General features: G+C 33.1%; 1 protein-coding gene across 2 annotated transcripts in view; it reads left to right on the forward strand.

The window, feature by feature from the left end:
• Positions 1-14796, forward strand: part of LOC150097552 (uncharacterized) — a 468344-nt gene that overhangs the window by 177604 nt on the left and 275944 nt on the right. For both annotated transcript variants that reach the window (XM_090407136.1, XM_090407137.1), the window contains exons 10-11: positions 4219-4367; positions 9030-9291. In XM_090407136.1, coding sequence (XP_090263262.1) covers positions 4219-4367; positions 9030-9291 — 411 coding nt within the window. The remainder of the gene's footprint in view (positions 1-4218; positions 4368-9029; positions 9292-14796) is intronic.

The following is a 14796-nucleotide window of genomic DNA, read 5'->3' on the forward strand; positions in this document are numbered from 1 at the left end:
GGACAACACTCATCAGACTGCAACATGACCCTTTTTCTTACAAACAAAAGAACTCTTAGAAACTCTAGATATTAGGGTAGACAATATTGCACACATGTGTCAAATACACTACTGCCATGGTCTTCATTTATACACCATGAAGTTTTGCTTTCTGCAGACTATCCAAATATTCTGCCATTTCTGTTGTCTACCAGCAGAAATGGTAGACAACAAACTCATAGAAAGGAATATTCTGATTTTGTGCCTGTTTACACAGATGGTTATCTTCTGCTGTCTTCCCTGACAGCATAATATCTGCTGAGATCCTACTGTAATAACAACTTCAGTGCTGAATTGTACTTGATAAAGCTTGCCTTTAACTACATAAAATTGCAATACTATCAAAGATAAATTATATATACAGATTTGTGAAGCTCTCTATAAGCAATAAGAAATTACAGCTGCAGAAATATCTCGGGATCTCTTGTATCCAATATGTTCTGTCTTAGTTATGGAAGCTACATTTGGACATGCACTTCTGCTTAATCCCAAGCCACTTTGGATTAAGGGAAATGAGGCTATAGATACTGCACTTAGGTTAGCTTGTCTTTCAAGCTTTCACCATATGTCTGTCTCTTACACTAATTGTAGGCAGACCATGAGACAAACTTTTATCTCAGTGGCAGTCATCATGGAATAGAGAAACCATCATCAAGACTGAAATCAAATGGTAGCAGTCTGGTCCATGTGGGGAAGTTGTAAAGAGGAACTTGTGTTTGCTCTATCCTGCATAGGTCAGTCATCTTATACATTCCTTCCTACTGAGAGATGATGACTTGCCTATGTGTGACTTCTGTGGTACCAGACTAACCATCATTCACATTTTAATTGGCTGCTCTTTGTTTCATCAATGAGCACATTCATTAGCATACATCATTTTTATTTTTAGAATGTAGTTATTGTATATAGGCTATAATACCTGATCGGTTTTATCTATTTTTTTACAGACTTCTTTACACTTGCTTTTATACACCTTTCTACACTTGTTTGTTTGCACACCTTTTTATGCTTGTTTTTATGCTGCTCCTTTATTTATTAATGATCACCTTGTGTACTGCTATGGTCTGCATTGGTACAGTGTGACCTTAGCTATCCTCAATGCCACTAAACCCTTAATCAAACCAACAAACCAAAGTTATGGAAAGATTTGAAGGAACCTGTGGTTACATATATAACCTTTTCTCAGTAACCTCATATCCTATACATAGTTTTGCGATGATGTTACATTTCATATCACTTCAGATCTTCCATAACCAGTGCACTAAATAATGATCTCTCCTATGTCACACTGATACTACAAAACACATCCTTTGTTTTATTTTTTTCGTGAAATCTCGCTTCACTTTTTCTTACCTTTTGAATAATAGTCAGATCTATAGGCATGATTCTTGAGCTGCCTTACATCTCTCTGGCACAAAAACTGCAGGGTTGCACAGTCTCTCTTGAGGTGGAGGTTTTACCGGTTTCCAAATTTTGAACAATACTTTATATGACACTTCTATGGCACATTGGTTTTACTAGTTTGGTTCAGGAAAAAGATCTTGATAAATTCCTGTCTTTGACAGGTTGCAAATTTGAGACTTAACATACAAAGACACCAGAGTGGCCCTGTGAGTGAGTGAAAACAGGAGAGGTAATTCAACAGATTAAACTTTACATACACATAAATTTATATGTTGGTCCAGAACATAATCAGTATGACTTGCTCTTTAGTTGGAAAGATATTGGTTGGAATCCTGTAGTCTGAAGAACATTTATAAGATATTTTCAAGTGAAAGTGACTTAGCTGGTCTTATCTCATTTTCCTCTTGAAAATGCAAGACCCTACGCTTTCTGCAAAACAGAAAATCCGGTAATAGAACATACAGTTACATGCATGGCAGAATGAAGTTAAACCATCAATCCTAAAAATTAAGTTTAGGAAAATTGTTACTGAGCCATAACAAGCTATTCTGTTTAATCTGTGAATCATGATACATATTTATGTGTGTATGCCATCTGGGTATAACACATGCATTTGGTGGCTTGATTGGCCAAGTAGTTATCATACCTGCTCTCCAACCAGCAAGCTGTGAATTTGGGTTCAAATCCCACCATGGCATAAAATTTGGATAATTAAAATGTGACTTAATGTATCACTAAATAAGAATATTTTGAACTCGCCCAGAGCGCTGGAGTATATCATCTGTGAATATTTTATTCTGGTATTCTATGTGATTTAGGAAATTAAATCCTGAATTTCAATAATTACTTTGTCTACACCTTCTTAATATGTTTAAGTTCAGTTTCATGTCAGTAATCAGTATCATAATATTAATTAGGTTCAAAGGTTGGTTGATTTGGTAGAGCCTCTGCTACTAATGGCTTACTTACGGAAAAAGTTAAGCAAGTTTGAGCACGGTTAGTAGTTGGATGAGATTAATCGTTCAATGCTGTTGGCACACTCCCTCGATGAGTCTTTGGACTCCCTGGAGGTGTCACATAATAATAATAATAATAATAAAGTCATATAACTTGGCTTCATATGAACCTAATGTACAAATTTCAATTGTGCCCAACCTTAGGACACGTCACAACCACTTGGTGTTTGGGGTGGTCCACCAGAAACTTCCTTAAGAAGACAATTCAGCTAATTGATGATTTCCTCTTTCATGCTCATTCCAGCTGCTTTTTCACATACAGTCACAGTGTGCCTTTTCTGTAAGTATTTTCAAAGATGTTATTCCTGTAAAGCATCTGTCATTTCTCGACTTTTCTTCAAACCAACCTATAAAAACGTAATCAGCATCTAATTAATTCTATTCATAGCTCTAAACCATCTTTATTTCATGTTTTATTTTCTCTATCTCCGTATTCTGAAATAGTTGCCCTTATTTAAGGACTGTCGATGTTATATTTGTTGCAGGATTTTTTTTTTTTTCCTGGAAACTTTTTTCATCCTGTTAAACAAACAAAATCAGCAGAAGAATGAACAATTAGCATACCTAATATGCTGGCCTCATAGCCTTAATTGCTTTGACTGTAATTTCAAATACCAACAAGCATAACAACTCTTTCCTTCCATTGCTGAGTCAGTAACATTGTGTGTTATCATCATGAATAACTCCATGTAACATGGTAGAAACACATAGTCTTTGTGCACTCTGCCATGACCATATGACCTACCTATAGGGTATGCATGTTTTATACACAGCTAGGATCCTAATTCTGACCAACTTTTGTATTTCCCTTATCATGATATCATCTCCACCAGCTTAGATGGCAGAAATGCATCGAAGGGCCTATAAACTTATGTAATTTGAATCATATACATAGCCATTCACCTATGTAGTACAGTAAGATTCTTAACTTGTCAAATGATGTATTTTCCGATCCCTTAATGTCCAGTTGGCTTGTTGCGAGCATCTGACAACCACCTTTGTAATGAACCTCATTCACCGTAAAGGTTTAGTGTTGGCCTTTAGCTTTGGAGACTAAAGCTGAAAGCAAATGTTACCTGGCAGTTATAGCTGTACATCACATTCCACTACAACTGTAAAATAACACTTTCTATGTTCTTTTACAGTTTCATCAGCAGGAAATGGTTTTGCTTGTTTGTTCACCATTCTGTACATCTAAACTGGTGACAGTTAACATTGAATTAGGCACACCTTGTTCAGTATAGACACCCACCTTCAAGATCTCCCCCATTAATCCTGTTGTTTATGATCTCTCTAATATTTTTACAGAACTATATCTGTCTAGCTGCACTATTTATTTATTTATTTTTTTGCAGTTTATTGCTGCTGTATTACATGATGTGCAGTGATGAAATTTACACAAGATGTACTTAAAACATTCTGAGAATCTGATATAAAATTAGGAATGTGAGTGCTATTTTGTCTCTTTCTATTCCTATTTGTTTTCATTTATGAAAAGGACAAGAAGTTGGTATATTAATGAGCATTAAATCAATTACCTTGATATAAAGAATACTACAATCTTTCGTTGTGGGTTTCATTATGAAAGTCATAATATAAAAGGATTTTAAAACTGTCTTTGCATTATTTGTTAAGATTCTTATCACTATATATGGTAAAAAAAAACTAAATACATGTCATTTGAATTTGAAATTTAATATTTATCCATTTAGTCAATATTTTATCATTTTCATAAATTTTTACATTTTTTAAATTTTAGATTGAGGTTGTAAAGTGTGATATTTGTGATGAGATGATGAAAATCACCAGTTTACCTTGGCATAAAAATGTCAAGCACTCTCAACAAAAATCTGAATTAGAAGTAGATATAGAAGAAGGCAAAGCACCATCTCGTCAAGCAGCCGTTAAGTAAGTTTACTTCATAAGAATTTTTTATATTATATTTGCATTTTAATTTTAGATGTTTCCTGTACTGAGTTAATAAAATGACTCAGAATCATTAAAACAAGTAATGAATGTTACAGTGTATTAAATTGACCATATAGTTAAGGGGAAAACTCCCACTTGTAACTGAGATTATGTAACTGATACAATGATTTAATATTAAGCAGATAATTGAAGCAAGAGACTTCTCCTTGTATTTCATATACTTTGCATAGAAAAAGTAAATTCAATTTATTTGCCAATGCCTGTTGTAATTGCAGTGGTTTGCTGTTGACGATATTATGTGAAAATGCTAACAGTACATTTAAAATGGGTAGAGAGTTTTTTCCTCCCTCAGAATAGACAAACCAGCCATTTGAACACATGCAATTAACATACATAATACACTGGCCTCATAGCCCTTGAGTTGCTTCGGCCATAAATCTAAAATAAACCAAAACAGACTGACTGTATGAGGTGCTACCCAAAATTTCAGGAAATTTGAAAAGCACATGCAAACTGGTTGTAGCACAGCCTTCTGCCACGATACATGGTTAGCAGTATCATTTGTGAATCAGTATGCCAACAGCTGACAAGCTGAAAGACTGCATTTTTGTAATGCTGTGTTTTAGTGGTTTGCCAATTTTCTTCTCCAACTAAAATGGTGGATTTTAAGAAACAATGAATCTGCATCAAATTTTCCTTCAGCCTCAGAAAATCTGATGCAGAAATCCACCAAATGTTTAAGGAAGGCTGCATTTGGTAATAATGCTATGCCAAAACAAAACTTTTTTGTGTTCATCCTTAAACCATTTGTAAAGTGGTACAAATGGTTTAAGGATGAACAAATGTCTGTCTACGATGATGAGTGTTCTGGATGACTGTCAACAAGCTCAACACCAGAAAACATCACAAAAGTCCATGAGGCTATCCTTGTTTTGTAGGCAAACTATCCATGATGTTTGTCACATTGTGAAAATATGGGACTGTTCAGTGCATTTTGTTGGACATTTTGAACATGAGATACATTGCTGCAAAATTGTGCCATGACTGTTGAGTAATGTCTTGCTGTCTGCAGGAAGCTCACCAGAGATGATTCCAACTCCAAAGATGTCCCAATTCTGTGTTCCAGTTATTTTGCAAAATTCTTTCAGATTTATATTGGGATCTGTGCTTGCGACGGCAGTCTTTTGATGTTTTTCTCCTTATATCCTTCCCACCACAATAATGGCATATTATTTTGGTGGTGAGAATATATCATGATCTCATGTGCTAAAACTGTACACTTAATTCATATCATGAGAAGCAACCCCCTGCATGATTACTCTGCCAACTTCACTGTTGGGGAAACACATTCAGGTAAAAAGTATTTCCAGGGGCATCCTCTCTCTATCCAAATACCTTGAGACTTGAAAGCATGTATTCATGTTTCAACAGGACTAATTTCCATGCACTACAGTCAGGTTCTGTATTCCTTGTACTTAATTGATTGTATGTATTTATTTTATATAAAGGTGTGTAAACTACAGCTATGCAGTTCTGTATGTGTAGACAGATTCTGTCGATATTGAATCCCATGGCATTCAGTTCTGAATGTTTAGAGAATCGAATGCCACAGGATTTCATTTCCTTGATCTTCTTTACTTGACTGTACATTCATTCCACAGTTTCTCCATTTATTCAATGATGAAAAGTATAATTTCATTTGACAAACCTTGCACTGCATAAAACATAAAAACTTTCAGAATATCCATCTCTACAATCCTAAATTCTTATAACCTTGTTAATTTCAATGCTTGAAACGTGTGGTCCTGTCTTAAACTTCCTAAAATCCTTGACCCAGTACAGAAACAGAGCAATTAGGTTAATGACCTTTCTCTCACCAGTTGACTGCTTTTATACATAGAGGTTCACTTGCTGCTTGCATTTTCTATAGATATTGCCATAGTTACAGTTTCATAAGAATTCACATAGTAATTTCCCTACTCTATGTAAGATTATTTCTCTGTGTAGCATTTATGCAAGCATACTTGAAAAGAGGTTGAGAAAAATTGGGAAAGAGGAACTAGGAGAAGAACAAACTGGATTCAGGCCAAATAGAGGATCAGATTGTCACTTTACAACAACTAGTTGGGAAATCATGGGAATATGATAAGGATCTGTATTTAAGTTTCCATGGGGTAAATGAAACATTTTACAGGGCAATACAGTCTATATTTAAGTTGTAAGTCAGCAGTTAGAATTGAAGGAAATATAGGAAGATGGTTTGATGTAAAGTCAAGTGGAGATAATGTACATTATCTCCACTATCGTTTATTATCTATATGGATCACATTATGAAAAGGTGGCATTAAACCTGATATTAGAATCAGAGATATCAGACTTATTCTTTCCTTTATGCAGATGATGTTGTAGTCCTAAACACATCCAGTGCAAGTCTCCAGGATTTTCTAAATCGAATAACATCTATTTGAATAAATAATAAGTAATGAAAAGACCGAAACTATGAAAATAGGCAGCTGTATTCTGAATGGAGAGTCTATATAACAAGTAAAATATTTTGGCTGTTTAGGCACAGTTTTATAGTTAAGCTGGCAGGTTTAATCTAGAAATAGACAACAGAATAAGCAAAGCATACTGGAGAGCCATTTGAATAAATTTATATAGCAGATGAGAGAAATTAGCCAAAATACTAAACCAGCAGTATACAAGACAGCATTTAAACCAGTTTTAAGTTATGGATCTAAGAGTTGGATTAGAAATAAAGAGTGGCCAAAGATTGGAGACCACAAATATGAGAGTTCTTAAAAAAATTAGGAGCTGGAACAGATAGCATTAGTGGCAGAATCATATTAAAAATTAAGACATTAGGAAGGAGTTTAACATTATTTACATTCAAGAATATGTGAGCAGAGCTAATGTAACGTTATATGACTAATCTTTAAAGTACCTGTGGCATGACTATAAATAATAAATTACGCGATAACTATAGTAATTAACTTTAATGAAATGAAAGCACAGATATTTTGTACTGAAAATAATAGTACATCATCAGTGTGTAAAAACAAGCAATCAAAGGAACCAGATTACAAAGAACATACAGCAGTCGGTAGTTTACCAATTAAAAACTATTGGCGTGTGGACAAAATACTTTGGACAAGTTACGCACTCATTTTGGAAGAACTCGTTTATATGTTAAAAATTCATACTGAGTATTATTCAGTAAGACCCATCATGAATTGTATTGACTCTCCTACCTATAGAATTGCTAAATTTCTGTCACGTTTATTAACTGCCCGTTTATTAACACTGGACAATCCAAATCATTCATCAAGAATTCCACACATTTTCTTGAGAAAATCAAGGATATTCAAATACAAGAGTCGGATTTGTTAGTCAGCTTTGACATAGTGAATGTAATCTAACATACTTCGGACAAATGACCGTTCTGCAGAAAAAAGAATTAATGAACATCAATATTATATCAAATACATGAAACCTCAAAAGTCTGGCTTGGCACAGCATAGCATTGACACTAAACACAATATCCAGTGGGATAAAGCTCGTCTTCTCCATAGATGCAGATTTAAATACAAACATCTTTTCCAAAGAAAGTTGCAAAGCCCTTTTACATCAGCCAAATCTGAATCGGAACGATTGTCTCTCTCTCTCTCTCTCTCTCTCTCTCTCTCTCTCTCTCTCTCTCTCTCTCTCCCCCAACAGTTTGGGAGATTCTTATCTTATGTAACCATCAAAAATATTTTTTTTAATAATATTATTTATTAATACTAATTTCTAGCATGCAGCAACAGTTTTTAATTGGTAAACCACCGACTGCTGTATGTACTTTGTAATCTGGTTCCTTTGATTGCTTTTTTCTACACACTGATGATATACTGTTATTTTCAGTATGAAATATCTGTACTTTCATTTTATTAAAGTTAATTACTGTGGTTATTGTGTAATTTATTATCTAGGTTATATGGTCATTAAATAGAATGGGAGAGGAAAGGGTAGGTGTTTGATACTAAGATAGTAGGAAAAAGACCCAGAAGGAGACCATGGTCTATGTCAGTTGATTCAGTCAGAGGTGCCTTAGAAGAATGAAATGTTAGATGCAACAGTATTAGAGTGTTGACAAGTAATAGACTCATTTGGAGAAAAATAGTTGAAAAGAGATTATTAATAATGTAAACTTAATCATGTAATGTTGTCATAGTAGCCTGAACATCCCCTTGAGGATACATATCAGGAAATTGATGATGATGATTTCTCTACTCTCCTCTATTGTTTTGCTGTTGAGCTTCAAACTCAAAGAAAAAATTCCCAACTTCTTTGTTTATTCTGTTTCATTGCTGTGTGCTTTTGTATAGAGGTTTCTTAAAGAGTATAATTCTATACTTTTTTATTTCTTTCACTTGAAATTAGCTATATTTGGATTTAATTAACATGTTTTAATATGTTAATTTTTCTTGTTAACTAAAATCTTAACTGCTAATGAATAATGAAGATAAAATAATGCTGTAAGAAATAGTCTTATGTAATTCATAATTTTTTTCCTGTTGTTATTACCTTTTACATAATTAGTTCAGTAATCTGAAAAAAAGTGGGCTTAATACATGTTGCATTTTTTTTTTTATGTAACAGAGCAAGAAAATTGGTAAAGAATCTTGTTAAGAAACATAGTCTGATTGCAGAAGAAAAGTCTGAAGGAAGATCAAGTGATTCAAAACATAGTTCATCAGGTGATGACTCAGACTCTGAACCAGGGTGTAATAATCGTGATAGATACTTCAAAAAATATAAAGCATATTATGAGCCACCAGTTCTCAGGAAAGTTACAAGTGAAATTTCTAACCACTGGGATGAAGAATTTGCTCAGAATGGAAAGTTAATTTGTTCAACTGAGGTAAATTAATATGTGTGTGTGTGTGTGTGTGTGTGTGTACACATCTGTTTGCCTTTGTTAGAGGTAGAAAATTAGCTTCAAAATTTATCACAAAATAAATTCTTTCATTGTTTGATAAAAGTGCATTAAATATATTACAGCAATTATTAAATTCCAAAATATCTTGGAGACCATATTGGGAATACAAAGCTCAGTTCATACACCTTATGCTTTGTGGAAGTATACTGAATGTAGTCAGTATAGAATCAATCACCTAGTCTCAAATGCTTCATCGTTTGAGTAAAAGAAAGTATAAAAAGAATTATTCCAGAATTTGAATCCATGTTATTTTTCTGAATGACTGACTCACTCCATTTTATGCTTATGCTAAATTTTAAATCTCAGCTGAACACACTTCCTGTACATTCCTTGAGGAATTTGATGATGTCAGCTGAAAGTGCTTAAAAATGGTGATGGATGAACACTTATTAATGCAGTTGACACTCATGCCAAATTCACTCACTATAACAGACTGCTGAAAGCTCCATGAGTGTAATGCTATGTTAAATGAAATTCGCTATAGCAGAGGGTGGCAGGCACCCCAAATCGCTGGCTTATGACAAAGTGCTTATGGCACTTTACCTTAATTTTGCTGGAGGGGAAGTTGTGAGTTTAAAGTACATTCAATACACATTTATTTTAAATGACTTTATTAATACAAAGTAAATTATGTAAAAGTAAAATTCTACTTGTAAACTTAAGTATGTACTTCAAAAAAAAAACAACAACATTGTGATACTTGGCATTGCAGATATTCAGCTAACTTATTATAATCTGGCACGTAACTGGAATTTCTGGTTCTTAGGCAATGGTCTAAATGAGAATCATTGAGCCATGATTGATACTTGGATTTCAAATACTTCATATTTGAAAAAAAGAGATTCACATGAATATGTCAAAGCACAGTAAGAATATATTTTAAGAGCACATTTTCTTAATAACGGATAGCTATTTTTATCAACGAAATTCCAGAATGTTTCATCATTCTGATGTGATCTTAACATTATATCATTTTTTATATTTGTAATTTCTAATTCCAAGTCTTCTGCATTACTAATTTGGAAATAACTGCTATTTTAGCAGACACATCCTCGTCTGCAGAGGTGAAAGGATTTACAAAAAATATTATAAATCCAATTCAGAAAATTCCTGAAATCTTGCACTAAACTCTTCCAGGAGTGTGTAAAAATGCCATGCAAAATGAGCAGTAGAAACACTACTGTCTGTAAATTTTCAACAATATTTTTCAAATTTGGAAAATGTACTAAATTATTTTTCAGTAGATGAAATTTCCAAAGTGCCAATTTTGCTTTGGATGAATTCACTGTGCTTATTATTTGAGCAATATGATGATTTCTGCCTTGCAATCTCAAATTTAATTCATTAAATTTTCCCATGAAATCAGTAAGAAATCCAAGATCAAGTAACCATATTTTGCCTTCTAACTGTAAGCAAGATCATTCCTCATCATTAGATACTCCTTCACTTGAGGTATTAAATTTAAAAACCTCGAGTATTTTTCCTCTTCACACTTCCATATGAGTAAGAAGATCGTCAAATTCCATATCCTTTTCTTGTAAAAGTAATTTAAATAATCGGTATTGCATTGATGCAGCTCTTATCGAATTTATAATTTTCGTCACCGTTTGTATTACATGTCAAAATGATATTACTTTTGCACATAACATCTCTTGGGGCATGATGCAATGATATGAAGTAAATTTTGGGAATGAACGGTCTTGTTTACATAATGCAATAAATCCATGTTTTGTCCCTTTCATTGCCATATCCTCATCAGTTGTAATTGCGGTTAACTTTTCTAATGGCAAATTATTTTCCTCCACGTATTTTTTGAAAATTAAAAAAAATATCCTCTCCCCTTGTTCGTCCTTTTGAAGGTAGAATTTTGAGGAATTCTTCCTTTGTAGAAAAGTTGTCAAAACCATCTTGACATAATAGTTAATTGGGAAGTGTCCGATACATCAGTAGCCTCGTCTAATTGCAAAGTAAAGTAAATGCATTTTTCTAAATCCTTTTTCAACTCTGATTCAATGTTATTAGCAATAATTTTGATTCTTTGTGTTACTGTTCTTGCTCATAGTTGGATTGCATTTATTGCTGCTGTTTTTTTATTTTTATAATCATCAAAAAGTGACTCAGAAACCAACAACATGGCTTCTTTTACTAATTCACCCTCTAGAAATGGTTTCTTTTCTTTGCTAACAAATGAGCAATTTTAAAAGAGGCAACTATTGTTTTCTTTAATGGTGAAGTTGGCTTGGTAAAAATGCTTTGCTGGTTAGTTAAGTTCAGCTTCAGCTCACAAATCCTTTTTTTTTTTTTTTCTAATCATAGAATTTAAGGAAAATTTGTATTAAAGTTTTTATGAAGTATTGAAATGTCTCTCTACATTAGACTTTTTAGGAACCACAACTCTTACATTGCATAATAAGCATGGACATTTTCCCTTAAAATAAATAAAACCAAACTGTTCTTTTCTTTTTCTTTGTGTAATTCATCATGGGTTGTAAAAAATATAATATAAATATATAAAATTATTTGAAACACACAAACAACTGATTGTCACTTTGTCACGCTAGAAAAGAATTCAGGCTACTAGCCTAGTTTGACAGAAGTGTGTAACCTGTAACTGGTGATGTGCAGTTTGCATGTGCACTGAGAAATGTGAAGGTTGTTCTATGCTTCAATATAGCACAGCGGCAGGCACTTTAAAAATGTTTCGCAGGCGCTTGAGTGCTCACAAGCCTGGTGTTGCCAACCCCTGCACTATAACAAACTTCTGTGGTTCCCGAGTTTGCCATAGTGAGCATAGTGAGAGTCCACTGTAGTTTTATATGAATTTCTGTTATCTCTCTCTGAAATAAAAAATAAAATAAAATAAAAAAAGTAAATGTAAATGGATCCAGTAAGACACCCATTCATCTCGACTAATCAGTCAACCTTATAAACACAAAAATACAATTGATACTGATGTCCAATGTTTACATTTGGGTAGATTTACTTCTGGAAACAAATCATAATTAGCATGTATGCCATTATGCATTTCTTTGTCCATCCATGTAAAATTAGGTAACAGAAACTGACCAGATTCAGCAAGCAGGAGATAGGGTTTTCTGGTTAAATCAACAAGAATGTTTTAAATATAATAGCACGTTGCTGACACATGTCACAACAACAACAAAAAATAATAATAAATAAAATGCTATGGGAAAGTTTGATTTCACCACAAACATTTTCTTAAGAATTAGCTAACACTTGGATTTTTATGCTTCCTGGCTAAAAGATTTAATTTTCCAAGCCAAAACCTATTTTTTGGACTCTTTCTTCAAATATTTTATTAACAATAATAAAATTCTTAATGCATTTTGCACCTTAATTAATATTTATTAGTTGAATTAAAATTAAAAACTCTGTCACACTGTTGATCTTTCTTTTATTATTGCTCGTAGTCTGATAAAGCCAGATAACCTTCTTGAAAATGTAATTTTCATAATGATAGAATGGTTTACCTCTATCTGTTATCTGCTCCTCCCTGTGAGAGTGTTGGATCCTACTTTTTCTTAATCTGTACCTTGGATCCGACATGATTATTATTACGATGTTCTTAACTAGTTGATAGGTTGCAAGTTGATTTCTAATTCAAATATAAAGAAAATTTATATTTAAAGACTGTGCCACTTTATATCTGAATTAGTTCAAGAATTGAAGATAAACCAACTCTCAACTACCCTTCCTTTATATGTTGTTATTAATATATACTGGCCAAGAATATTTAACTTACTTAATTTACCTGCTTTAGTTCGAATATTTTATGAATGGTGCAGTAAAAGAGATTCAGGCAAAATACAACTTTCGATTAACAAAAACAAACATTTAATTTTAAAATCACAAATTTTACACTTAAGTTTAAATCCGTAATTAAGATATCACAAACATTTTAGCTTCTCTGAAAAGTACAATCATACAAACTCAGACAATGGAAAATCTGTTATCTCTATAATTAGGTAGTCTTCTTGCAGTTCCTTAAGTTCCAAATACAATAAAATTTGCAGTAACACACCTCTTCACAAACAAACACTTTTAATTTTACACTTCAGTTGATTCTCACCAATAGTTACTGTTAATATAAGGAAATTCTAGGATGAAACTCACACACTTTTCTGCAAAGGAATATTAATGGTTGGAATAATCTTACCGATAATTTTCTTTCTTCATAAACTTACACACAAACATTTTTATATAACTGTAAACACTTTAAGCAGTATACAGCACTCATTAAAATAAATCTTCTAAGCAATAACTGAATTAACCATTGGTCACAATACACATAAACACACGTTTTTGTTTGAAATACTACTGATCACTCATGAGTTAAGGCGATACACAATAATTCTTTATCTTGAGGTTTTAAATGCACAGTTGTTCATTCCTCCTGCATTCAAATATTTCTTTAGGCACTATAATTCTAAACACAGCTAACGGTAAACTTCAACTTTTTGTGCTTTGCTTCAAGGTTCCGTATGTCCTTGAAAGGTCGGCCCTGAAATTAAATCTCAACTCAAATATCGCTGGTCTATTTAGTAGTCACTCAGCTATTTTCTGTAGCTATAATTGTTATTCTACAACTTATTAGCTAACTGCTTCTCGACTAGTAGACTTTATTAGCTGCTTGAGTGACTTGCCGACTCGCTATTATCGCACTGTGATTCCCGAATGCCGAATGCTCCGATTCCAACCTAATGCCAATCCTCTCCTTTCTCTCTCTAATCTATCTGTCTTCTTCCTGATAATTTCCAGCGTTCTTCCTTTTTATATCCATTCTTCCTGCCTAAATTATTCTCGTGATTTCTTTCTAAAACTCTTTTCAATAAACCTTCTCCCCACGTGCTGTTCCAAAAACGTGCTCGCCCACTTACATACGTCTCCATGACAACAAAACAAAACATAATAAAATTGAGGTATTGCATAATGCTAAACTTCTACAAATAGGAATAAATAAAGAATATTCACATTTCAATTAATGCACAGTTAAATTATCAAATATAAATTCTATATTAACATAGAAATAAGCTAAATAGCTTGATAATATTTTAACACAGAGTTTTTCTACTATTAATACACATATTCTTGATTAAATAATTAAATATTAGATAAAATTAAAGGTAGTTATATGAATATTAAATTATAAACAAGTGATTTACATTAAATAATATTTACAAATGTAGCCTTTGCCATGGTGGATTATGTTGGATTCTGAGGAAAGTATTAATAATTTAAATTTCTCTTCATTCAGAATCCAACAAGAGGTATCTGTTCATGGTAGAGGGGACTCACACTGATGATACTTATTCCTCTTCACTCCATTGAGAGCATAGGACCTCAAATTTTTCTGTGAGCCTCTGGTGCCATAGCAAAGCATTTTTTTATGAGGATGGGGTTGCTAAC

This window comes from Typopeltis vanoorti, chromosome 17, assembly GCF_054136105.1.
Source record: "Typopeltis vanoorti isolate ZY-2024b chromosome 17, IOZ_Tvanoo_1.0, whole genome shotgun sequence".
Lineage (NCBI taxonomy): Eukaryota > Metazoa > Arthropoda > Arachnida > Uropygi > Thelyphonidae > Typopeltis > Typopeltis vanoorti.